The following is a 27680-nucleotide window of genomic DNA, read 5'->3' on the forward strand; positions in this document are numbered from 1 at the left end:
TACATTAGAATAAGCTTATAAATAAAATCCATGTTATCCATTAAATACTTTATCTCCTGTAAGTCATCTGATTTACACAGTATTTTAAAGAATAAAAGAGCCAGTTTTTGAAGAGGTAATATACTTTATTAAGTCACTTAGGACATTTGAAACTAAGTCTCTCTATTTGATCTCTAAAAGTTTTACTTTTCTCAAAAGTAAGTTTTATTTTTTGGTGCATAGAATTTTCGCATAATTATAGCCATGTGCACCAGCTTCATCTCTACCTAATATGCTACTAACAGGAAGCTTATCCTATTTCCATCTCTTTATAATGTTAGGATAGAGAACCAGTCTAACCTTGGATTACTCTGATTCCTAATTTAACTACAAAAGTTTCTATCATTAAAACAAGTAGATCACTATATTTCTATTTTCAAGGTATTCTATATCACTATGTTAAACAATTTAAAATTCCTATGATTGTAGATTTATATGTAAAACATGATTAGTGACAATCCAGTTAAACCTTAATACTGCTTTACAGCCATAAAGCTGAGACCCTTACTGTGGAAATCCAGGTTATTGGGTTACCTGTGTAGGCTTGGTATTTATTCCATTCACGGATCCATGATAGATAAAAACTTTCCCCATACCATCATAAGGGGCTCCAACTGCAATATCTGTAGAAAACATCACATTTTGACAAACATTATTTAAAACCTCTCAATAAAAAAAAAAAATCCCTCAAAACCTCCCAATACAGTGTTTTAAAAGGATATGTTATAGGCACTAAGTACTTTAAACAACCAAATAATACACTTATAAAAGCATCACTTTCATTAATCTATGATCTACCTGGGTAGCCATCTTGATTAATGTCCCCGATATTTTTTACTGCAATGCCAAACATAGAATCTTTTGTTCCATTAAGGCGAATTGGTACGACATTGTTCCATTTGCCTTGCTGGTTCATGTAGACGTACACTGCACCTCCAACTTCTCCATTTCTATCAAAATACTGTGGGGCTCCAATAACTATATCTTGCCACCTAAAAACAATTAGGAGATCTGTGAACCACCGCTAAAATACCAGCAAATTTAACAGTACCAAGTTACACAGTGAGGACATATAGAGATAAAGTAGAAAGGAATTCAAATATAGGACTTATGTTTCATCAAATAAAAACTAAAAAAAAAAAACAACCAAAAAACTAAAAACAACAACAACAACAACAACAACAACAACAAACAAACAAACCCCAATATGCACCCCAAACCTCCAAAATCCCTCTCCCAAGTAGCCAGTAACAAACGCCCGAAGACAAATACTGAGGACAGGAGCTCAAGTCTAGTTCACTAAGTTAGAATTATGGTGCAGTCAAGCCCCACGGAGAGACCCCTCTACCCTTCCCAAACTAGCAACAACAGCCACAGATCTGTGCACTGACGCTGCCACTCACCCCTACAGTCAACAAAAAAATTCTGGATGTTCTGTAAGAAACCACTGAATAGAACCATGGAGGAGCCATTGTGTAGAGTTATTTAGTCTTCCCCCACCCTTCAACTTTTAATTCTCATGCACCTATAATTCTAAGATAACTGTAAAATCTGAACATTGAAAATGTCATCCTACGACTTAGGAAAGGTAACGCGTGTCTGTTGACCCCCTAAAAGTAAGGGCAATGTGACAGGATGGTAAACATACAGAAACAAAATAATTAACCTGCAAAGACGACTATTCTCTACATATACAAATATCAGCCAGAGAAGTAAGGGTTTGCCATATGAAACAACCTAAAATGCTCTTACCCATCTTTATTGAGATCCACCACTGCCACGTCATAGCCAAAAGAAGAGGCCAGACCTTCCCCATCAAATATGTGCTCGGGGAGAAGATAGGTAGACTTGTCATCTTTTTTTAGCAACACCACAGCTCCACTGTGATTGGCTCTTGGAGCACCAGATACAAATGTGAGCTCATTTTTTGAAACAATACCTTTCCCTGAGTCCAAAGAAAAGCCTAGAAAAACAAAATACAATCTCTTAGATCAATCTCCTATTTCAGGAGGTAACTGAACCTGGTACCGCCACATTACCTTTTCCTCTTGCTTTCCACCCTCTCCCAGACCCTCCCAACAGTGATTATATTTAAAATATGAATGAGTTATAAAGCTGAGAAATTCGACAAGTACATAGTGGAAGGGCTATTTCATGGCTTTCTATGGATATTAAGATTTTAAAAGAAAAGCATCAAAGCTATTTAGCATCTATGTAATTTGAATTATAAAACATTCACGCACACTATGAATCAATTTGAATCTTATTTAATACCTATAACTTTGATATAAGTCAATCAACCTATATAGCATTGTGGGATCTACATCATATATAGAGAGAGCACGATTTGACTTAAAGTGCACCTGAGTTCATGTTGCAGGGTTCTGCTATCAGACAGCAATTAATATTTGATTTGTTAATAGCTTCTGTATTAATTGATCTCTTGGTAATCTGGCAAGACTAAATGCTAATATCATTAATATACCATAGAAGCATTTTATTATTTTGGACCAACTCAGTTCTCAGACACAAACATGCAAATGAAACTATGAATGATGATAAATTGTATTTGAGAACCTAGTTTAAACAATAGCGGTGAGTAAGTTGTCATTGATCTCAAAACACATCCTAGTTTCAGAGGGCCAACAACCATTAATGCACCTGATTATAAGGTGTCAGGAGATTCAGAAGACAAATACTGAGATGTGGCAGAAAACAAATTCATAGCAAGTGCCCATTCATATCTAGCACACCTTTTCATGTGGAGGTAAAGCAGGTGCAGAATCATAGAATCTCTCTCTTCTTACTGGGCTTTATTTATGAAAAGTGTCACCACTAGTGTTGCAGTTCTCAAATTGTTAAGTCGAAAAGCAAAATGAGCCATAAGTTTTGAATACGCTGATATAATCCAAACCAGCTCTGAAACCATGTGGGAACAGAGCCTCAACCATGGCATGCTTTATTGTGTATGCTTCACTTGAAATGAAATAGAAAAGAAAAAGGATTTATGCTCTGTATGGATCAAACTTTTTTTTTAATGGCCATGACCAAGACAATTTATCTGCCATCTCAGAGGTCACAAACCTAGGTAGCTATTCATCATCACATCGGGGGACGTGTCGGGCTGCTCCCTGGGCGGCTGAGTTTTATAAACAAACTGATCGGGATCTGTATAGGAAACGCTGGTCAAAAACAGCAAGCCTGTACACACGCAAGGGATGGAAGAGATTGAGGGGGAAAAATCATTACGCTTCGTAAGAGGCAGGGTGACTGCGTGGTGCTCACGGAATAATGAGGCCACTGTTCAGCCACAAGCTGCAATCTCCTCCAGCTTCTAAAACCGCAAGCACATCATTTTACCCCTAAAACCCACTGATCTTTTGAAATGAAAGACTCACAGACTGCTCGGACAGCCAAAACATGACAGTGAGAATTTTTTTGTTAAGGCGTCCATCTTTGAGAAAAACCACTCTAAAAGTGGCAAATGTGTTTCATAAAAATGATTCACTGCTTTATAATGTCCTACCAGCAACTATAAAATGCCTGCACCTGTCCTGAAGACTAAAGGATTAGTTTCTTGACAAAAGCAAATACAATTAAACCCTTCACATGATAGTCTCTGAATGTATTTGCAGAAAGAGTCATCTGTTAAGATGTTTGAAACACAATATTCATGTGTTTATAATATTGAGCCTGAAAAGCCATGTTTACTAATTGAGACTGCAAAGCACTCTCTCCTGGATCCACTCTTGTCCTGAAAGCCACCAGCATCCTGCTCCCAGTATTTTTAGGAGTATTTCTTTCCTTGGCTAGAAGATTATGAACTGTATATTCTTGGACAGGAAATAAGCTGCGGTGTTTTCCTCATAAGCAAAAGAAGGACAATAATGCCTATCATATTGTGCAGAATATGAAAGGAACTAAGTATGTAAAGTGCTGAATATAGTAATTGACTCGCAGCACATGGTAGGTGCTTAATAATTAAAAAGAATTTTTTATATTCCTCTTCTACAGCTAATACCACGTTTCAATGTTTTGGAGGGGGACAGAAGGCCTCTGAATTTTTTTTTTAAATTAACAGTATAACTCACTGCCAAGTCAGAACCAACTCACAGCTGACCTGCCCCACTGGGTTTTTGGGAGGCTATAAATTGCACAGGAGGAGACTGGTCATGATCCTCCTGAGAGCCGGTGGTGAGCTCAAACTCCCAGAGAGGCCTCATCTTTGGTTTGGCATCGCAGCTTCCTATGGACTCTGGCACCAGCACAGTATAGTACAGTACACTATGTACAGCTGAGACAGGATCGACTCATAGCTGACCATCCAGAGGATTTTTAGAGGCTAACAAGTGCACAGAAGGATAATGCCTATCTTTTTTCTGAGGAATAGCTGGGGGATTTAAATTGAGTGCCTCTGAATTGATAACACAACTCCTTAACACTAGGCCACCAGACCTCATTAACAGTACAGTTCACACATGAGGACAATTTTCTTTCAAGTATTTATCGAGACATTGTTTAGAATAATTCATACTGGCTTTTTTTCCTTTTTAATCTTCTATAGTTCTAGTAATATATCTGAGCAAATGGGTATTTCCCCCTCATGTTCTGATTTGGGTTTTTTTAACATTTTTAAAATAGGTTACTATTTAGGTTTAAGAGACTTTTTTTTCCATCCCCCCCCCCCAGGAATGTACAGTAATTATTCTTTATGTCAATTCATACCAAGAATTAAAGCTTTTAAAAGCCTTTTTGTAATTATCATAATGTACATGAACAATTTAGGACACCCATTAGTAATGCAAACAAGCCTTAAGGAGTTAAGGAATTGGCACTTAGGCAGTCTGGGTGTCCTCAAGGCTGTGTTCACAGCCATAGGCAGCAACATCCAGAAAGCCCTGTGCCTCCCACCTACGGCTCTGTGACATGAGGGTCCCAACATAGAAGAAAGGCTAACCTTTTGACACCAACAATCACAGAGTAGGAACCCAGAGGTCTTGAACTGCCACTTACGAGTTACTTTCTGTGTGCAGCTCTTAAGGGAATCTCTAGAAAGAGGCATTGCAGGGAGAAAGGTGGCCTGTGCATGGCAACCATCCATGCATTCTTAGAGCTACACAAACAGCCTATCTCGGGTTACAGTGTCATCAGCTCAGGAGGCCAGGCTTCCAAGATGATGAGCAATTTTTAGGAGATAACAGGTTTCTCTCCAGCTTAAGAGAACCACAAGTCAGAAAGGAAGGATGATACATGCCAGTCAGGTCACCTCAGGATCACCAAAGTTTTAATCAAATTTTTGCAAATCCAGAGAGGGGCTTTAGTGTTCTCACCCTGAGAAGTTCAAGAGACCAAAGGCCCTGGACATCTCTGCCAAAGTGGGCATACGCCTCCACTTATTCCTACCTAAATAACTGTTAGCAGGAACAGGAACCATGCTTTCATCATGGTTAGTCTCTCCACCAACTTCGTAAGGCCCATCTTCAAAGATGTTCATGTCAAAAAGAGTGTTATTCTTTTGCTCTACTCGAACAATCCCTAAAAGGAGTGAAATGGTATAAAGACAACAAAAATACATGAAGATGAAACAAAATAAAATAAATGGTTCCTAACATGCTATGTTACCACTCAATGCAGGAACAAAAGTTTAAAAGGAGGAAATGCAGAGGAAAGGGATGAGTTTTAAGGTTAAAATAAAAATGATGTGGGTATCAATTTTTACATCAAAGAAATTTCTTGTAATAATGGTGAAGATGCTCCATGATTCCGCATGCACTCTCTCTGTATGTCATGAACACATGGGAAGTAAATTGCTTACTTAAGTAAAACCTGCAAAAAAACCAATTTTTTAAATTTCTGTGGGCCTAATACATAGGATATATGATATTCTCTGTAATTCAAAACCATCTTAGCTTCTTTGCAGTAGTGTAAACATGAAATTAACATTTTGATCTTTTCTTTAAATCACTAGAATCAAGATTTGATCTTTTCAAAATGCTCACAATTATCTAATTAAAAAGACAGATATCATACAAGAAGCCTAATTTATAATACAAACTTTTAAAAATATGGTATTATTTTAGGTCAAGGTTTATAAAAGCGGTTAAGACATATTGCCCATAGATTCAAACATACTTGGCTGGTGGGTACTTGTATTTTGTTTTACTCTCTGTGGTAGCTGTTCTTGCTAAAATGAAACTATTTCCAAATTCAACACATAATTTCAAGTAGATCAAACTTGCCCAACAAATTCTATCATGTCAAAGTTTCAAATGTGATGGATGGGCAAAGGAAATTCCTCACACAAGTACTACTTATAGCTTACACGGCAGAGGTTTTTCCCAAGTCATTTTTTTTTAGGGAAAAAGAAAGTATCTTAGTTTTTTCATCACTAGTGAAGATGTTACAACATAGGGTTTATTTTTAATAAATGCCTCAAAAAGGTTTTATGTTCCCGTCAGGCACATTTCTTCTCTTCATGGATTCAAAGTTAAAAAAAAATTGTCCTTTACTAATATAGTAGTTCTTTATACTTTCAGAATTTCTTCAGATGTCAAACTTTCCTTAACAGGAACTGACCAGATTCACCCAGGAAAATAAATGAGCCATTTCCTCCTCCCTTCACTGTTTCCTTTTACTCACACCACAATAATGAAACAATACTAACAAGGAATTTTGCTTCACGTTATCTGTAATTACTGTCACAAAAGTCCTTAATTTGTCTGACATCTGTCCTTCTGACTTTAGGGATTTATTAGCAAAACAGTCTATGGTAAAGAACATGAGAAACATCTGTAATCACACAATGTCATTTATACATATCTCAAACCAAAAAGTAAACCTGCCAGATTCTCCTCCAGTAAATGCTGACTCTGTATGACAGGGCAGACACGGCCTGCAGCGTTTCCAAGGCTGCAGTTTTTACGGAAGCTGACCACTGTATCTTCCTTCTGAGATGTGGATGGTGGGTGTGAAGTGCCAGCCTTCTGGTTAGCAGCCAACTGTTTTAACCACTATGCCACCACGACTCCTTTATTTATACACAGTGCCACTCAACTATTCACAGGGTTCAAAACACTAACTTAAAATGAAAATCTCTAAATTCATAAAACAGGCGAACACTAAAGAGCAAAACTTACTCATGTTAACTATTCGATTCCTAAAGGAAAAAGAAAAAGTGAAATGAAAATTACCTGTAGAGAGGAAAAAACAAAAACAAAACATAAAACTGAAATACATTTATCACAAATATTTGTTCTTAAAATACCTCATTATTTAGAAAATTTAATTATTCCACATCCATAATAAACAAACGTCATATAATGCACTTTGTTTTAACTTAAAATGTATTAAGCCATGGGATATTTTACAGAAACAATACAAAGATTTTTCCCTATTTCTAGAAATAAACTGTCATACCTTTCCAATTGTAAGTACCAGGAGCTCCAAACACAATGTAATGAAAATCTTTAGTGAACGTAGCTGCCACACCTTGCTGGCATGAACCGAATTTTTCATGGCCTCTCAGACGGCCGTCACAAAAACTCCAGTCTCCTCCGTCCATGTCGTCTTCAATCTTGAGATTCTGACTCAGGACGTAACATCTCCCAAAGATATCTCGGGATTCCTGCTTCGTATTAACATGCTGCCTTTTTTCATATCGGTGAGCACATGTCTGCAAACACATGGGAGAAAACAGCCCATTTGTGTCCATAAATCTTTGAAAAAGTATTCTTTTCAAAGTCCAGATTAATAACACTGTCAACAACAGAGGTTACTGACAAAAGAACAAATGTGTCTTGGAGAAAGTACAACCAAAGTGCTCCTTAAAAGCAGGAATGAGAAAACTCTGTGTCACAAATTTTGGGCATATTATCAAGGAATGGCCAGTTCTTGGAAAAAAGACATCATATTTGGAAAGGTGGAGGGTCAGTCGAAGAGACCCTCAATGAGACAGATTGACACAGTGACTGTAACAATGAGCTCAAGTGTGTCAGATGACGAAGACGACACAGGGTAGGGCAAGGTTCAGATTCACTGTCCTTAGGATCACAATAAGTCGTGTCAACTTGATGGCATCTAATAACTATTAAAGAAACACACAAAACCCCCCAAGTTACCATGAGGTGCATTCTAACTCATGGTGCTCACATGAGTAGAACTGGGCTAAGCAAGGTTTTCAAGGACTGATTTTTACTAATAGACCACTAGATCTTTATTCTGAGTGATCTCTGGAGTTAGCTCGGGGTGCTAACCTTTCAGTAGTTAATCCAAAGCTCTCACTTTTTTGGTTAGAAGTCAAGTGTCTTAATTGCATGCACCACCCTCTCAAAAACCCCACTGCCGACCAGCTGGAATTGACTCACAGGTCCAGCAGGTTTGCGGAGGCTGTAAATCACATGGAAGGAGACTGTCTTTTCCCCATACAGCTGCTGGTGGATTCAAACCTCCATGACTCCCATGTTGGACCAAGAGGTTTATCCCTGCCATGAAGTTCTGCTTTGGAGTCTATGAGGACTCTAATAATGAGGCCTCATCCTGGGGTAGGGAGCTCTGGTGACTTTGTGATCAGGAGGTGCACTGCTAACCCAAATGCACACAAGTCTGAAACCACCAGCTGCTCCACAGAAGAAAGACAGCCAAGCTCCTCTTAGAGGATTTACTGCTTCTAAACACCTACTGGAGGGTCAGCTATGGGTTGGTTCTGACTCAGTGGTACATAACAACAAAACAGCATTCTGGGATGGATCTCAAACCATCAATCTTCCCCAAAGTGCCCCTAAAGACTTAGCTAGAAACAAGAACCTCTATCTTATTTTTACCCAGAAAACACTGTCACCCAAATATTATATATGCATCTATAATCCACAGGCAATTGACTTACAACTTATTACACAAAGGGAAAATTTAAATTTTCCTTTTGAGTGTATGTGTTCCAACAAAAGTACCTAACAAAAATACGGGGTAGATTGTACTTGGTTTGCAGGCCACAGTTTGCTGGCCACAAGGGACTGGGAGGGTGCAGGAAGGAATTATTACAAATTTGCCCTTAAAGTGTCTATAATATCATAAAAGAAATATAATACAACTAAGACCCAAGATCTTTCTTTTTTTAGGCTGTATCCATGCTTTTGGCACAGGATCATCCTCATGAAGAACAACTCTGTTTCCTAAGCTGGGGTTCACTATCAGCACACCACTGGGAAGCACGAGCCAAGAGAAGTGGGGAGGTAGAGTGGCGGGTGGCTAAATACCTCATTTTCTGAATTTATTTTTAATGACTGTATAAACTTTCCCATCAGCCTCTTTGTGAAAATGAGCAGTTATGTTTACAGGAAGAGTCAGAGAAACATTTTCAGTGGATTAAGCAAACCCAACTAAAACAAAGACATTTCCCTTTTACCCATACTATTTCCTTGTAATCAAACCTAACTCAAATTCTAAATGCTGAGATTATTTCCCTATAAACATTTATACAGAAACAGAATTACACTTCAAGAAGAGGCATAATAATTTCTCTAATTTTTACTAGGTATTCATGGTTACGTAACACAGGCTGACAGTATTGTATGCCACCCAAGTTATTTTTCCACTATGTTCCTTAAGTATCAAAATTCAGTGTTCTGTAAGGTAGTTGTTTTTCTCAAAATTCAGTATAAATTTGTTATACCCCAGGCCTAGTTTTGTATAGTTTTTCTGTTTTAAGACCATCTTGAGTTTTAAGATATTCCACAAAGGTTTATGAATAAGTTATCTTAATGCTAAAGCGTTAAAGAAATAGAGGTGGAACGGCTGTTTCAAAGGATACCAAGAATCACAGGAATCCCAACAAAGGACCCCCTCAGTCCAACAGTCATGAGAAAGGCACTTTTTAGAGCACAAAACAGGAACAAGAGGACAGTATTTGCCCCAAAACAGAGCTCAAAAGGCAGAAATGAAGAATGCCTGGGTGGAGAACCCCCTGGAAGGGGGTCCTGTTACACTGAGGACTAAGTGGCATTGCTAACTAAAGGCTGTACCTCTCTGATGATTTAAATCTACCAGTGGCTCTGAGAGAGAAATATAGGCAATCTCCTATCATGTGATTGGAAGTCTCAGAAGCCTAAGAGTAAGTCAGCTATGTCCTGACTTAATGGCAATATCACAAAACAAAATGTATATAAATTGCTGAATGAGCAATTAATGTGCTCTGTAAATTTTCACCCAGACCACCATGAAATGCTATTAAAATGAAAAGATTCATGGGAAAAATAACATTTCAGTTTATGTTTGGCATGAAGTTCTGCTTTAGAGTTCTTTGTTTGCCAGAAGATTAAAACTCCATGGGAAATTCTGTCTGTCTTGTTCACCACAGTGGGCCTGGTGGGAGAGGCCCACGTATGGCAGGCACTCACACGTCTGCGGGATGGCTCACTTCTGACACTTACCACAACTTTGCCCCCGGGGCCCTGGCTCTGCACCGTGACGCCCATCCACTGGTCCTCCTTGCTCTCTGATGTAGGGTCAGCTGTGGAACAGAAGTACAGGTCACATTCAGTCAGCACACCAAAATGGCAAAAACAGACTACGTACCAAGTCTCAAAACCATAATCCAAACCTTACAGCACAGTAAATGCAATTATTCAATAAGATAAGGTATTGCTTTTCTCAAGAAAAATGGGTAAGTAGTTATCTGTAAGGGTCTTTCTTAGACTTCTCCACACAGAATGCAGAGGTCTGAGTGGAGGCCCGTCTAGCCCCACATCTGCCTCTCTCTCTCAGACACCAGATACCTGGACAAAAGGAGGGAGTGGCAAATTGTGAGATTGAAGGGTAGACTTCCAATATATGCTCTTAAAGCAATAAGGCAAGATACAATTGCAAAAGCCCATCTGCAGTAAAGTGTGCGAAAGCTGTAACTTGTGCACCTGTGCAAGGCAGAAAGCTGTCAAATAGAAAACACAAGTATTTTCCACTGAAACAAGTTGACAGCAAGTGGTAAGTCTGTACTTTGTCAAAGGCAGAAAACCTGGGATAAACAAGGCAGTCCACTTCTCACAAACAAAATGCATGTATGCCACGACATATTAGAACATTGTTAACAAGCTCTTCTTACTTGAGTTGAGAAGACAAGGCCTCTGATTCATTTCAGGTCTCTTGGCTGTGACAAGGGGCGTCTAGTCAGTGCCAACAAAAAGAGGACTCTTTTTTTTTTTTTGGCTAAAAAATGAATTTGAAGCCACAAAGAGCACCATCTGCTCACTTCACTATTAATTTAAACCCATTGTTTAGCCCTGTCTCCAAATCCCTTCTTTAAAAAGGGAAGGAAATGTTTGTTCTCCACAATGAGAAAAAGGGTAAAAGCTTTAATCTGAAAATATTTCAAGAATATGAGAGTTAAATCATCTTACACAGAGAGGGAAGTGTCAAAATGTTAAGGAAACAGGTCTAAATACAAAGATTCTCAGTAGGTTGTGGGATTGTTTTCTTTTTACTTTATAGGTCTATGCATTTTACAAGTTTCCTACAATTAACGTGCTTTTTTTCTCATCAGTTGGAAAAAACAACAAGTGCTATTTTAAAACCTGTAAAAACAAAAGAACTTGAAACATGAGTCTGGAAATCTATTTAGACTAAGCAAGCCAAAATTTGGCTCGTAGACTGTCAGGATGTTAACTATTCTGTCAAACCTCCAGGAGACTGGGCAAAGTGGACACTAAGGGGACCCAAGACACATAAATGCAAGTCTTCACTACACCAGGGCAAATTTCAACCCTATCAGTATCTTCTCACTTCAGAGACATATATTTGACACTCAAGTAATCTTTTTCTCAAATATTCTAACAGCCGATGAGAACTGTTGGCTGCTCAACATATTCCACCCTCTTCATTGCTGGGAATTGCATTTTTCACTCGCAGCTTCCTGTAGAATCTCAGTGCATCACTAGGTGGCAACATCAATACACCATATTCATTTAGAAACTAGGGGAAGGAGAATCAGCAAAGATAGGCTTCGCAGTGTGCCTTAGAATGCAAATGTTTACGAGGTAAGCAAAATTAAAAATAAAATAAAACTCCCATTACCACTGAGTCAATTCACTTACAGCAACCCTACAGGACAGAGTAGAAATGCCCTACAGGGTTCTCAAGACCGTGGTCCTTACAAAAGCAGATCTGCACCTCTTTCTTCTGTGGAGCCACTGATGGGTTTAAACCACCAACCTTCTGGTTAGCAGGTGAGCATTTCATTTCACCACTGCACCATTAGAGGTCCTTTGTGTCCATTTGGGTAATACACACAAACAATCATTGATACTGCAATTAGAAGAGGTCCTCTCTTCTGGAATAAATGCTTGTAACCCTGCTTGCCTTTGTGTGGAAAGGGCAAGAGAAGTACAGGCAAGCTGGTGAAGTCAACAATGAAGCCAGAAGAACTCACCATTGTTATCAAATTCAATCCGTGTGCATGGCCCCTGGGAGGTGATGTCACAGCTATACAAACCTCCTGTCCGGTTAGCTCTCTGCAGTGGAAGGGCCCTGGCCTGAGGGGCCCCCACCAGCAACCTGTCAACAAAAGAGAGAAAGCCTTGGAATTTACTACAATTTGACATTAGGTCGATCAGTACCACCCTTTGCCAAGAAACCAAACGCAAGGTCATCGAGTCCAATTCATGGCAGTCCTCTACCTGATGAAAATCTTAACAGAAGCAGACTACTTCATCTTTCTCTCAGAGTTTGAACTGCTGACCTTTCAGTTAGTAGTCCAACACTTAACACATTATGCCACCAAGGATCCCTCTAAGTTTTCAGCTGATTCTTTGACAGCTACATAACGAAGGACAGGGAGCAAAGGGAGAATTGGTGATTGGTTCAAACAACACACAAATACCCTTGCCTAAAGAGCAAAAGGATGCTAGCTTCTAATATCTCTCTTCTGTATAACAGTTTGATGTTGAAAAGGCATAATATTCATATAATGTTGTTGTGCACCATCAAGTCAGAACTGATTCATATCTGGTCCTCCAGTGGGTTTTCAGAGGCAATTAACTGCACAGGAGCAGACCTGTCCTTTTCCATGGGAGCAGCTGGTGGCCTCAAACTACATGCCTTTGGGAATGCAGCGCAGCTTCCTGCCACTAGGCCACCAGAGCTCCCATGATACCTAAACCTAAGTCAAACTAAAAGCCAAACCAGCTACCACTGTAGCTCTGTGTATCAGAGCAGCTCAACTGTGCTCTGCAGGGTTTTCAATGGCTGTCACCTTTTGGAAGTAGATGGCCAGATCTTTTTTCCATGGTGCCTGCTGTTGGTTCTCACTATGACTCTTTTGGTTACTAGCTGAGTTTATGTCACCTGGGGAGTCCATAAGCCAAGTAAGAAACTCAACTGACGAAACAGTAAATACTTTCAAAACTAAAAATAAAATATGATCCAGCTGTACTTAATAACTGATAACAATGCCTAATGCTGGGCCTTTCTAAGGTATTTTAAAGGTAATTTAATCTGTACCTAAGATACAACTTGACTGAAGTGCATTCCTGGCCTCATTCAAAGCCAATTCTTACTTGCTGGCATTCCTGTCTTCTCAGGTGAGAATCTCCGGCAAGCAATCTCCCACAGAAGACTGAGAAATTCAGAGATTTGCACAGATCCTCTATTGTTTTGGCACTGTAACAGTCCTTTCCCCCACCCTACAGTTACTGTAGTGGCCTTTAAGTTGCTGGGTGCTTTCAAGCTGATCAGTGTTAAATCACAAGAGACCCAAAGGCAGAGAGTTTGGAACTGCCCCTTATCACTTCCCAGGCTACACCCCTCACAGACTCACAGACACAGATCATCAGGCCTTTTCTCCTGCAGAAGAGCTGGCTGGTCCACCCACTCATCTCTCTCCCAGGCATTTCAGCTACTATGCCACCAGGACTCCTCACACCTCCTAAACCAAGCCAGCCTTCTTACAATCACATTATCTGACAACCAGAGGGACCCCCTTTCCTGGGCTCCTTTTGCCAGTGCTCTTTATTCATCATGATCTAAATGAACTGGGGAGGGAAATAGTGAGCTTAAAGGGAAATGGAGAGGGAGCTGGTGCAAAGTTGATAATATCAATGTGAAAACAAACAATAAGCACCCCAATCAGAATAAAGCCACTCTTGGTCTTGAAATCTTAATCACAAATCTTAAATCTAAGCAAAACACTCGCTCACTGCTGTTGGGTAGGTCCTGACTCATGGGGACCTCCAACTAGGCTTCCCTGAGGCTGCGATTCGTACAAAAGGAGACTGCACAACTTTCTCCCTTGGAGACATTAGTGGATTCTAACTTCCAGAGACCAAAAGCCTTAGGGTTAACAGTGCATCTCACTAGAGACTCCACTACCAAATCACTCCAAAGCAATTGCACCAACCACACAGTCCCGTGACTTCTGTCCCTGTGGGGTCACAATAATTTAATACCTCTATTTTGTAAAATATTTTAAACACATATTTCCCACCTGAATGAGATGCACTTTATCTGTTGCTCTTTTTAAAATTTTCTACTAGTTTATCTACAAAATTTGAATACAAATTTGAACAAATTCTTTCAATCACATATTTAAAATACTTTTCTCTCCACTTTACTTTTATTTTATATTGGTTTGTATACAAATTCATAAACACTGTATCATTCATATACACTGCACTTCACACACACTGACATTCACATCGTGTTTCAAGCGATCATTCATATATGTTGTGTTTTATAAAATTAATCACCATTGAGCTATGGTGACCATTGCCCTGTTTTTGCAGGTCCCCACTGGATCTTTCCCAATTCCTTCACACAGACCCTGCTAAATGTAATGCATTTTTAAAAACAAACATTCATGCATTTACACAGACACAAAAAACTAACAATGCAGCCAGTGCAGCAGGAAGACATGGTCTTGGAGGAATCAGACTCCACCCAGGTGCGTCAGACAGGCAGGTGACTCACAGGAGCACACACCCCGGCACTATCTCTTCCTAGTCCCTGGACTGTGGGCACTTAGCACAGGATCACAAATGGATAATCAAGACAGCATGCACCCAGATACAGAACTGCGCAGAGCAAACGGAAACGCCCCTCAGAGGCACAGGTGACCCTGGCATCCAGCTCCTCTCCAGGGAAGGCCAGAGGCTGTGGAGGACCGTCTCATGCCTCCAGTAGTGCTGTCTCCAATCTCTGGAGCTCCACTGTGCACTGAGGGGTGACTGGCATAGACTGCAAAGTGAAGAATTCACTTACTTAGAAGATCAAAGCCAGGACTGCTGGGCATGGGAGGTGCCAGAGCACAGGGCACAGCCTGGGCAAGTACCCAAGACAGTGTCCAGTCCTCTAGTTTTATAGATGAACGAACAGGCCTGTGAAGGAATAAGGATTCTGCCTCTAAAACCTCGCGGTTTGAGGGCAGCCAGGACCAACTCCCCGTGTGGTGTCTTCTCTACTCCCTTCAGCTGCTTTCTCGCTCGCTTGCTCACAGCTGTGGAGCGGGAACTGACTCACAGCTGACCTTCCAGGGGGTCCTGAGACTGTAAATCTCACGAAGAGATGGCCAATCTTTTTTCCAAGAAGCTGTTGGTGGATTTGAACTGACTGTGTGGCCTTTGAGTTAGCAGTGCCACTCTCTAAGGACGACACTACCAGCGCTCCTGACCCAGGAGCTAACCGGATTTGAAGTCTCTGGGTGCTTCAAATGGTTAACACATTTGGAGGCTAAATAAAAGGCTGGAGGCTCCAGAGGACCCTTGGAAGGACAGCCTGGCAATCTTTGGAAAGATCTGCCATTGTATTCACTGTGGAGCACAGTTCTGCTCTGACACACACGGGGCTTACTTAGTGACTCAGAGATGCCTCAGCGGCACTGGGGCAACTGAGTTAAAACAGCAAGGCCAGCACAGTGAAGGGCAGAGGCAAGAGCAGCTCAGTGTGCTGGCTGGCTCTTTAGCAGAAAACACAAAGTTTGAGCGAAGGCAGACTTAAAGCATGACTGTAACTGGGTGGAGTGAAGGCTGAGGAAGAGATTTCCAGTAAAGGTAATCAATTAACTGCAAAGGGTGGAAGACCTGCCCAGGAGCCCCAGTATCACCATGTATTCCTCTAACCACTTCCTCTCCTGGCCACACCCCAAGAGGCCCATAAGCTACCTAAGGCAGGTACTGGGCTTGTTATTTCCTGTTTGCTGCCCCTTACTCATCTGCTCACTTCTTCATCCCACCCACGTTTCTCAAGAGTCTCCTGGGATGAATCTGCCAAACTCAGGAGGAGCCAGATGCATGAACAAGTCACTAAACTGCAGAGAAGGAGTCTTGGTGGTGCGGTGGTTAATTACTCAGCTTCAGACCTTAAGGTCAGCAGTTCAAACCACCAGCCACTCCATAAGTGGAAAGACCTAGAGATTTGCTCCTATAAAGATTACAGCCTAGAAACCCTATGAGTCAATTTCACTCTGTCACACAGGGTACTCAAGGCACCTGAGAACAATTCCATCAACTCAAACTGGGTTTGTGAGGCTGTAAATCACACAGAAGGAGATTACCATCTTTCTCCCAAGAAGCTGCTGGTGGACTGGAACTCTCAGAAAGGTCCAGCCTTTAGGTCAGCAGCGCAATTCCTTGCAGACTACGCCCTAAGCCACCAGATACAGGGGAGCTAAGATAACGCAAGGAACAGATAGAGTGCTGTGCTGTCTAGAGGAGGGTACCAAACCCTGCCTGGGAGAAGTGTGTCACCACGAGATGGCGAGGGAAATGGTGATGTGATAGCACAGGGCTGCGGGTTAGCACCTGGTCTGCAGAGCTCTGCATTCATGGGACCAGGGGTCAGACCAGGACACCCGCCACAGGACTCGAAAGGACCGCCCCCAGGGAAGCCCCATGCCTTTTTCCCGACTATTGTGCCCAGCTGGGGGTGGTGCCTCTGGGTTTCCTATTGTTTAAGGAGCTGTAGAGCCGTTCCTCAGACACTGATGGGCCCACTTCCTCCAGGCCCTCCTCCTAGCTGCAGTGCCCACACTCAGTGGGCACAAGGCAGGTCTTCTCCCTCTTTGCCATTTTCTACTTGTCCCCCTTCCTACTCTGGCAACAGTAGACCTTGACAGAGTAGGTGTTTGACTTGAGTTGGCTGGTTGATTATAGGAGCTGTGTAACAAAATTTCACATATGCTTAAAATGCCTCACATTGGCAGAAGAGGTTTTACTTGAAGGTTCCTGTAGATTCACAGAAGGATGAGGGAAGCAGCAAAGTTTTGGGGGTTAAAAAACACATTCTAAGAGAACACTACAAAGTGTCTCAATGGAGAACAGTATTAGCTGTCAAAATGCCCTTCTTGGGCTCTGCCTCCACCTGTGGACAGCACCATCCTTCCGCTTAGATGCCTGGACTGGGAACCTTCACTGAATGGGTCCCACCTTGGATAGTAAGCAGGTTTGTAGTAAGCAGGCTTGGAAATAGCCAAAAGATAAAAAGCAGACACTGAACAGCAGAGGGCGCCCGTGCTCCAGCTGCATCACAGTCCCTGGGACCAGGCTTTCAGCAAAGCCAGCGTGCAGGACAGGTAGAGTTAAATAAGACAGACCAGGCTCATAGAAAAGAAAGTTGGAGGAGGATTTTGATAAGACAATACAGTAACTCCAAATAGACTCAACACTGGCTAGGATCTTAATCCTCAAGGTAACACTGCCCGCTCTGGTTCAGGAAACTCTCAAAGGTTCTCAATTATGCTTGGAAGTAAGCCTTATTCAGACTATGGCTGAAATGAACAAAACATACCTACTCCTCATTTAATGACTGTCTCATTATCTGAGACTCTACATTTGCAACAACTTTGAAAAGGCAATGCCTCTGATGATCTGGCCAGGCATGTCCCAGGAAGTTAGGCCTCCGTGGGTCACCCTGAAGATATACTAGAAGTCCTGGTGATGACTGTGTGGGTCACTCAAAGGATGAGAGCCAACTGGTCACAGGATGACTTCTTCCATTCACCAGAAAGATCTTGGTTTGCCCGTGAAAGGTACAGAGCAATGGCTGAACAACAGAGTTGAGGGTGGAAAGGTGGAGGGCAGGTAAGACCCAGAGGTGCTGGGGAGGTTGGTCAGGGGAAGCAGGAAGTGGGGGGAGGAGAGACATTGTGAAGGGTTCAGGGGATGAGACATGAGCAAAATTACTACCCAGAGTATATGCTGGAAGGCAGGGGTAAAACTCAGCCACCACTACCCCTAAACTCTGGGATATACACTGTGATAGGGATGGTGTGGTGCAGAGGGAGGACTTGTCATACCACACACATGCTGAGACACACTGGAGATGCCCTATAGATGTTGGCAAGGGAAAGGAGGAGATGGGACAGGACCCAAACCTTGCCAACTACAACCTGGTCTTTGAAACTCAATCATGTCCTTAAGTGAGCTGTGGGGGGTAGTGAAAATAAGAGTTATGTTCAATCAAAACACTGACAATTTGGAACATAAGTGTCAATTCAGACGCAGTTCCAGAGCTAGAGGAACAGGTGGAGCTGGGAGGGGGCACTCTAAGCCCACGCCAAATCAGAAATGCTCAAATCCCTCATCTCTGTCTGCCACAAATTCCCTTTCCTAGAACGAGCAGTCCAGGGCCATTGGGACAGTTCCACGAGGGGAGCAGGGCACTCTCCAGGTACTGCCAGGATCCTGCAGTGATTCCTACAACCAGGGCAGCTGCTGTCTCTCTCTTATTACAGAGCCACCAGGATGCATGAGAAAGCCGGACCTACTGTAACAGCAGCTCTACAAGCACAGCCAGAGAGACCGAGGGATCTAAGTCATGACCTTCACATGAAAGTGGTAGAAATGAGAGTGAATAGGGCCTAAGAAGTTTCTTTCCAAATTAAGTTGGAGAAAGAGAAACTTTATCAGCAATGGGCAAGAACTGGAGTCCAGATAATTTCTCTAGACACCAAAAGGACTAGGAAAAATGCCTTCCCAAATTGCCTTCCACAAGGTCAGGGGACAATCACCTCCAAAGTGTTTTAAAACTGCACTGCGCAAAAAAAATTAAAAAAAAAATAAATAAATAAAAAACCAACTGCACTGCGATTAAAACTGCCTGGGGATCCCAACACTCTGGAAACGTGTGTTTAAAATGCAAGACAACACTCAAAACTTGCAAAACTTGAAACATCATCTTTAAAGGTAAGAAGCAAAATTTTAAATCAGCAAGGAGAGAACTGTACAACTGTGGTAGACACTGAGGATTGGGACACAAAGTCAGGTCTTTAGAATTCTGAGCACAAACACTTAAAGTCTTGCGGTGGTGCAGCGGCTAAGCGTTGCACTGCTAGCTGAAAGGTTTGCTATGTGAACCCACCAGCCTCTCTCCTCAGGAGAAAGATACAGTGGTCTGCTTCCGTAAAGATTACAGTCCCTCGAGGGGCAGTCTTATCTTCCCTCCAGGGTTGCTCTGCTTCTGAATGGACTTAAAGGCAAAGAGTTGGGCTTAGTTTTCTAATCTTTATACTCACTACAGGATTATTTCAAAATTTGTCATGTCATACGTCTGATTGATGAATTCAAGGTCTCCCCTAGGTAAAACACACTTCTTGTTGTTACGTGCCATTGAGTCACCTGCAACTCAAAGCATCCATATGTGCAATAGCTCTGAACCCTGATCTATCTTGAGCCAACTTCATTGTCTCTGATCCACTTACCCCCATAGCCCCAGTCACTGAATCAATCCATCTCACCCACGGTCTTCCTCTCCTACGCTGTCCCTCCACCCTTCCAAGCATAATGTCCTTCTCCCAAGGACGGGTCCCTCCTGGCAACATGCCTAAATACGTCAACCAAAAGGTCTAAACACTGAAGGGCTTTTAAAACTCTAAAAACAATAGCAGCTTTGCTTCATTGTCTTTGGCAGTAATTCATTTCCTTAAGGATTAAAGACTTCTGCCTCTGGCCATGCAACTTTGTCCCAGGAAAAGTGAAATATTGCTTCATAAGAACAAGGCTACTATTATTGCTTAATTTAAAACACAGCTCCTCAATGTGCCCAATTTAAGACTTAAAAATTCAAAGATGGTGTTACCGTGGCAACTGTGTCAAGTCCACATTTAACCCTTCTTCAAATTCAGTTTTTCACTTCAGTTATAGTAGTGATATAAATAACAGAAAAGAAAAAAATTATGGTGGAAAACAACAGATTACAAAAGCTGTCTAAACTCCACTCTGAGCAAATCTCTTGCTGTCTACTGTCTATAACATTAGTTATGGTACCTCTTATCAGTTTTAGGTACTAACTGTTGACACAATATAAGGAGAAGAAACCCAACTTGCCACTTTCCTCCTTGCTTAGTGACCTCCTCCTCTAAATACTCTATTTGTTATCCTTTCATTTTGAAATAAACTCAACTTATTGCCATTGAGTCAGAACCAGCTCATGCCTGACCTTCCAGGAGGTTTTCAGAGGCAGTAAATCACACTGAGGAGAATGCCCATCTTTCTTCCACAGAGCAGCTGGTGGATTTGAACAGTCTGCTTTTAGGTTGGCAGCATAACTCCTTACTCACTAGGCCACCGGAGCTCCCATTCTGTTCTAAATAATACAGTTTAACCTCTATCCCTCCCCCACCACCATTAACTCTGGTTAAAATCTCCCGATTCCTTACTCAGTGAGCTGGTACTATTGGCATTTTGACCTTTTTTCCTCTGGGGGGGGAAAATGTTCCTCTTGGTTTCTCCGAGTCCTACCATCCATCAGCCACTCGTTTACACTATACCGGAGCGTCTACCACTTTTTGTCTTTGACTTCTTTGGTCATCTGTGCTTCTATAGGCCAAGTTAATATCTTTCTGCCCTGTATCCATGTCATCATCTACCTAGCATCAGAAGCTCTTGGCCTTACAGGAAACTGTTCCTAGCACAGGAGAGTTGCTGTTTTGCATTCTATCACTTTTTTGGTGTACTTGATATCTGAACCATCACATTTTCCTTGGCATTTCTAATTGCCTTTCTCTCCTCTTCTACTTGCCTTTCTTCTAGCTTCTATCTTTTTTAAGTGCCCAATCTCATTTTGTATTAAATGAGAAATCACTTCTTCACTGAGACTTCCTTCTCAGAACCCTTGAACTTTCTGCTCTGCTCCCATATCACAATTTTTCCCCCCTCCAATAAACCCTTTCTCTTGGTTTCTCTGAGTCCAAGGGAGCTCTAGCAGCCTAGCTGGTAAGGAGTTATACTGTCAATTCAAAGTCAGGGGATTCAAATCCACCAGCAACTCCTCAGGAGAAAGATGGGCACTCTCTTCTCCTGCAATTTACAGCTTCTGAAAACCTGCTGGAGGGTCAGCTATGAGTTGGTTCTGACTTGACAGCACCTAACGGCAGCTTTTCCATATACCCTAGACACTGAATCTTGTGATGGTGTGTCTACGTGAGAGTCTTGAGTCTCTTATTGTGTTCTTCAAGAGCTCTCATTATGTAGGCTAAGGACATTCCTTTCAGTGATGTCCTCTCAATATGCAGACTTAGGACATTCCTTCTAATAATGTAACTCTTTCATTATCATACCTTCCCTTTGGTCTTCATGGATCTTTCAAGAGTCAAGTGTGAGACTTCCGGGATTCATCTCTATTCTCTCATTTTCCTTTCCTCTCTGTGGTCCTGTGATATCTTTCAATTTTATTTTCTAGCATTTTTACTACAGTTCTAAAATTTTAGCTGTTAAGAGCTGTAAGCTACAACTCCTCCCTTTGTTTTGAGTGTTATCTCTTACATAATAATGCATCCCATTGGACTTCATGAGAAGGAATGTAGCATCAGGATTGGAGGAAGACTCATCAACAACTTACATTATGCAGATGACATAACCCTGCTTGCTGAAACTGAGGAGAAACTGAAGTGCTTGCTGCAGAAAGTCAAGGACTATAGTCTTTAATATGGACTGAAGCTCAACATCAAAGAGACAAAGATTCTCACCACTGGGCCAATTGGCAGCAGCACCATGATAGATGGAGAAGAGACTGAGGTTGTTAACAATTACAGCTTGCTCGGCTCCACAATCAACAGTCCTGGCGCCAGCAGTCAGGAAATCGAATGACAAATTGCACTGGGAAAATCTGGTGTCAGGGACCTCTCCAGATTACTGAGACTAAGGTGCATTTGACTCAAGCCATGGTCTCCGTAATTGCTTGCTATGCATCTGAGAAATGAACAATGACTAACGATTACAGAAGAATTGATGCCTTTAAGCTGTGGTGCTGGAAAAAGAGTCTTGAACATACCATGAACTGTCAAGAAAATAAACACATCTGTCTTGAAGAAGGTGAAACAAAGTTTCTCCTTGGAGGCTAGGATTTTAAAGCTCTGTCTCACATACTTTGTGAATGTAGCCAGGAGGAACAGGTCCTTGGAAAAGGACAGCATGCTCGGAAGGGTGGAGGAACAGTGCAGGAGAGGAAGACTCCAAATGAGATGGATTGGTAAGGTAACTGGGGCAATGGGGGGTAGGTGTGTCGGAGTCAGTGAGCTTGGCTAAGGACCGGGAAGGGTTCAGAGCTACAGTACATAGGATTGCGATGGGTCACAGGTGACTCAACTGCACATAACAACAATTCCTATTTTTGGATTTAACATGTTCTCAAATTCTGAGTATTATAACTAGAAGATTTCTTCCTGAAAGTTTTTTTCTCTTCTTTAATTATCTATGTCTGCCACCTTTTTTCTTCTCTCTTGGTTTACTTTGGTCAGGTCTGCACCATATTCCGGATATAAACAATTCTTGCTTTCCTTTTGCTCTGCTGTTGTATAAAAAGGTCCATTTCTGGGCGAGTCTCACCCTGAGCAGGCATCTGAAAGGGTGAGTCCTGGGTGGGGCTCGCTGACCTTAAGCTGAGTGGGAAGGGAATGATAATCAGGCACAGGATCAGATGCTAGAATGAGGAGGGCTTCATTCTTTGGCTGTCAACACTCACAAGAAAAACCCTAGCTAGGCTTGAGTCTTCCTTTTCTTTCTTAAAAAGATCCTACCAGTCTTGGCAATCTTGAAGAGAACCCATTCTTCTGGAGTTGGAATCCATTTTTAACTGTGGGGAAACATGTTAGCTTCACCTGCTTCTCACCCCTAAAACTGTGCTATGGCTTTACTTTGGGCCAGAACCTTCTCTGCCAGCAGCCTGCTCTCTGCACAGAGCTGGAGAAAGAGGAGGACAACTGGCGTCCACGGTCCAGCTTAAGGTCTTTCTGGTGCAGACTGTCTCTTCATTCCCACCGGCTCCCTGTCTAACCTGACCATTCTCTGGAAGGGAGAGGGGCACCTTGCAGGCCCTGAAACTTGCCCTCTAGACTGAGGCTGCTTCCCCTGAGGAGGCCATAAAACTAGATCCCATTTGCAACTCAGCCACTAAGGAGCCTGGAAGAGCCAGGAGGCAAATCTGTGTATTTGATCTCAAACCACAAGCCAAAGTGCAGGAATCAGATTCACACTACCTGCCTGGTTTCTGGGCAACCTGAAGGTGGATGCTTCCCTTCCTGCACTGCTAATGCCCCTTCACACACCTCCCTCAACAGGGTTACTGCCACCTCCACCTCACACATCATGAGTGCTGAATGCAGGACCACTGTCACGAAGGGAAAGCCCTAAGAAAGGAATTTAACTCTTATGACGGGAGTTCTGTGGGTACAGTTTGTTGGAGGTCAGTCTGCTCAGGCAAGGACCCCATCTCTCTGGTGGTTCTGAGCCAGATCCTGGGGGGAAAGATGGCAATCTCCTGTGAAATTTACAAGCTTAGATACTCCATGGAGGGTCAGCTGTGTCCATTCTACCTCCAGGGCATTGAGTTTGAGTTTTTAAATTCAGATCAAATAACCAACAGCATGTGAACCCTTAATTTACATATTTGAAGACAACATTCACTAAATATTTGTTTTACAAAGCTTTATTTATACTATACATTGGAGGAATTTTATCCAAATTCTGTAAAGCTTCTTTGACTTCACTCTGTCAGAGAGCAACGTCCCACCCTGCTTTCCAGGGCACTGCCAGCACATGAATCTCCACTCTGCCTGCAGCTATCCATTTACTGTTTCCACCTCGTAACCAACTACTGCACTGGGCGCACATGTAAAGCTTACATCAAGAGCGTAGATGTGCAATTATGTCACATCCTGAGTCACTACGTCGCAGCCAAATTTCTCTTCTTCCTTCTTGAAGTTAATTTTAAAGTATTTATTTTACCGAAAAGGTTTTTAAACCAAACTGAATCTTTATCAGCATTCATAATCAAAACTGACTGAAGTCATTTTAAGGTAACATACTGATACAAACCAGAACTTTGTTGTTCAAACTAACGAAAAAAGGCAGATCTCATAAAAGAAAAGAAAGGGTGCAAATATAAAGTGCAATAATTTTTGGATTAATAAACCTTACATTTTTTAAAAAAACCACTGAAAACATCTCTTCAATACCCTTAATTAGAAAGAACCTCCAAGCCACTATCAGTTACCGGTCAAAAGATGGGTAGTCAGTCTCCTTGCCTATGATTTAGAGCCTCTGCAGACCGGCTGGAGGGTCAGCTCTGAGTGGGTTCTGACTAGATGGGTTAAGAGCTGTTTGGTTTTTTCCAGCTCTGAGCTGTGTACAGGTATCTTGGGAAGAATCTCATGGACAATCCCCTTTTTATCTCTGGGGGCTTAGGGTCTTCTACATAACAATCATCACACTATCTCCAAAAAGGGTTACAGTCCCCAGGCCTTAGCTAAGTTGATCAGATGTCTGGGTTTTCCCCAGGACAATCCTAGTTCACAATTTTGTCCTGGTAATCTAAAAGCGTGAGACTGGCACAGGTTAGAGCAAGGTTCAGAACTACTACAATAGCCTTTATTCCCCTCTTCAGTTGAGTCTCTGTAACTCTCTAACTTCCAATGTCTAGTCCAAGACTGGTCTTTTTTTAAAAAAAAATTAAATTTTTTAAATATATATATTTTTATAGAATATTCTTTCCATTTAATTTTTTCCCACATTCATTCATTGTTGCACATTTTCCTCCCTGCCCACCCCTCCCCCCCCCACTTAGTTTTTCTCTTTGAAGAAAAAAAAATTCATTGTTATACAATCCCCGGGCCCCCAAGTCCACCATCCACTTTAATATGCATTTCTTTTTCTGTAGTCTTGTCATGAAAATAACACCTAATCCTATTGAAAGACTGGGGTGTTTTGGTTTGGGGTTTTTTTTAAGACTGGTTTTTAAAAATCATATTCTTGAAGAAACTAGACAACTGGAGAAAGAGCAACAAGCCTGAGTCCATTTATATGCTCCAGATTTCCCTCCTACCTCACTGCCTACTCTTCTACCAGATTCTCGACTTCTTCATCAGTTGCAATGTTTGCATTCTAAGGCTGGAAACACCGCCCCCTCACCAATCCCTACCAATCATCTCCTTTGAACCAGACCTCTGCACTCAGCTGCTCCATTCCCACTCAACCACCTACTAGCTATCTCCACTGGGCTCCTCGCACTTCATATGCCCCAAAGGACTAGTTTTATCCCCATAGCCACACAATGCACAAGTCTTCTCTATCCTGATAAAAGTAAACTACCAACCCAGGTCTTTAGACCAAGGTTAGGAGGCATTCTTGGTTTCTTTCTTCTCCCCATATTCCATATCCAGGGCCTCAATAAGTCCTACTGGTTCTAGTCGCACATTTTACTGTGAATATTAACCAGTTTTCAATGGTTCTTAGGAGCTACAACTGTGGTCCAAACCACCATCATATCCTTTATGAAAACTATAATATCATTCTAACATCTTTTTACAGTATCTAAAATTATTATTTACATGTCAGCTATCTCTCTTCCCTCCATCAGGATGCTATTAGATCCATAAACTCTTGTTTCCTGAATACAACATCTAGATAATGGCTGGTATATCCTCAGCATTTAGTAAATGAGAAAAATGCATACCTAGGTAGATACTATCATGTAATAATTCCATTTTTTTTTCCAACTAGGAAAGGAGGCAAATCCTTCTGACATTTTAAGACATTCTGTAATTACATGTAGGTAGCTTCGGGTTCAAGAGAGATGTCTTTATTTTAGAGATAAACTGAGGAACCGAGGTTCAGCTCTTAGGAGCACTTTAAGCTCAGTAGTGTTCTCATTGCACCATGGTCTTTTCACTATAATGGGAGCTATCTCCCTGGCGGCGGGTCCATCCCAGTAATGCCCCATGAGTTGCTCCTCTCCTATCACTCCTGGGACACACAAGGTCTTGGATATCTTTACCCACATGCTTCCTGTCTCTCCATCTTTGTGCCTCCAAGTGCTCTCCCACTACAAGTTTCTAAACACTAGGTCAGACTTCAAATTTGCCTTGAAGACTCAAGTTTTACCACCTCCAGAGTAATCATCCATGGTTAAGAAACATGCCCAACTTTAATTAATTAGGCTATAAACTCCTTGAGGGCAGAGAGATAGATTGTTCTGTGGGATACATTTTTCTATAGACCCAAGGGTGTTTGTTAAAAAAAAAAAAAAGAAAAAAAAAGCCCAACCAACAAAACACCTCTACCTCTATTTAACTATACCAACAGGCTGATCCAGTTGGACAAGTATGACTCAAAATCACAATGAACCAATCTATTCATCTCCAAGCCTAGTGTTTTCACATTTATAAAGTTGATTAAGGAGCTGAGGTTCTCTTTTCTCTAAGAGGCACAACTTTCACTTTCAAAAGACTATGTTACTATTAACGTTCCACTTATCCTACCTGTATAATTAGGATAAACAGCTTCCAGTATATTAAGAGTATATCAACTATGTTATTATAATTAGGCACTTTGCTGTAAGTTAATTAAGAAATATACACTATTACCAAGTCTATTTTACCAATACAGATTGATGTGGGTTCAGAAAGGTCCTCTAACTTGCCTAAGATCACATGATTGGTAAGTGACAACCAGAAATTGTGCCCTGGCTCCTGCTCTTATAATCACTACACCCACTCTCTCTTCTCTGATTTGATAATAAACATCACTAAAGTACTTTGGGGATGGAAAAGATACTTATATTTTAAAGATAAATAAAGAAGAGCCATTTTACAAGAGCATGGTAGCTTATAATTAAGGTCTATGAAAGTACTTTGATATCTGTGCCATGGGGGTCCAAGGAATGTCCATTGCCTTTAACTAAATCACAAGCCTAGTAATTTTGTCCTGGTGTTCCCACAGAATTTGCTCCACTAATAACCAAAATCTTACAAGAGACTTCCTGTCTCCTTATAGAAGTATGTAGGAACTATAAACTAGGTTTCCAGTGACTCTGAAAACTCTTCTGACCTTTGTGCCTGAAGGTTCTAGTTCTTACCTGACTTGTACACTTTTACATGGGTGTGTCCCTGACTAAGAACAAGGGAGATTATGCAATAAAGGGAACACCCAAAACAGAACATATTTTTAATAGTATCCAACAACACTCAACTCCTCCTGCTTAAAATCTTTACCACCAACCAAGAGGTGTAAGAAAAAGGAGTCTGTTTAAACAGAACCCCAGTATGAGTGGTCGATCAGGAAACTGGGGAGGGCCAGAGGGCTAGAGAAGGAATTCGACTTCCTTTCTCTAGTACAGATTTTTCAGTGTGTTACTGGATCATCAACCCCTGATTCTAATCTCAAGGGAACTAA

At 41.5% G+C, this 27680-nt stretch overlaps 1 protein-coding gene across 2 annotated transcripts in view; it reads right to left on the minus strand.

Annotated features, from left to right (window-relative positions):
- Positions 1–27680, minus strand: part of ITGA6 (integrin, alpha 6) — an 86030-nt gene that overhangs the window by 39273 nt on the left and 19077 nt on the right. For both annotated transcript variants that reach the window (XM_006878833.1, XM_006878832.1), the window contains exons 2-8: positions 12455–12579; positions 10464–10543; positions 7456–7711; positions 5443–5574; positions 1792–2002; positions 838–1031; positions 574–662 (exon numbers count right to left, since the gene is read on the minus strand). In XM_006878833.1, the coding sequence (XP_006878895.1) occupies positions 574–662; positions 838–1031; positions 1792–2002; positions 5443–5574; positions 7456–7711; positions 10464–10543; positions 12455–12579 (1087 nt within the window). The remainder of the gene's footprint in view (positions 1–573; positions 663–837; positions 1032–1791; positions 2003–5442; positions 5575–7455; positions 7712–10463; positions 10544–12454; positions 12580–27680) is intronic.

The sequence above is a fragment of the Elephantulus edwardii genome, unplaced genomic scaffold (genome assembly GCF_000299155.1).
Source record: "Elephantulus edwardii isolate Elephantulus edwardi_28Jun2011 unplaced genomic scaffold, EleEdw1.0 scaffold00001, whole genome shotgun sequence".
Classification (NCBI taxonomy): domain Eukaryota; kingdom Metazoa; phylum Chordata; class Mammalia; order Macroscelidea; family Macroscelididae; genus Elephantulus; species Elephantulus edwardii.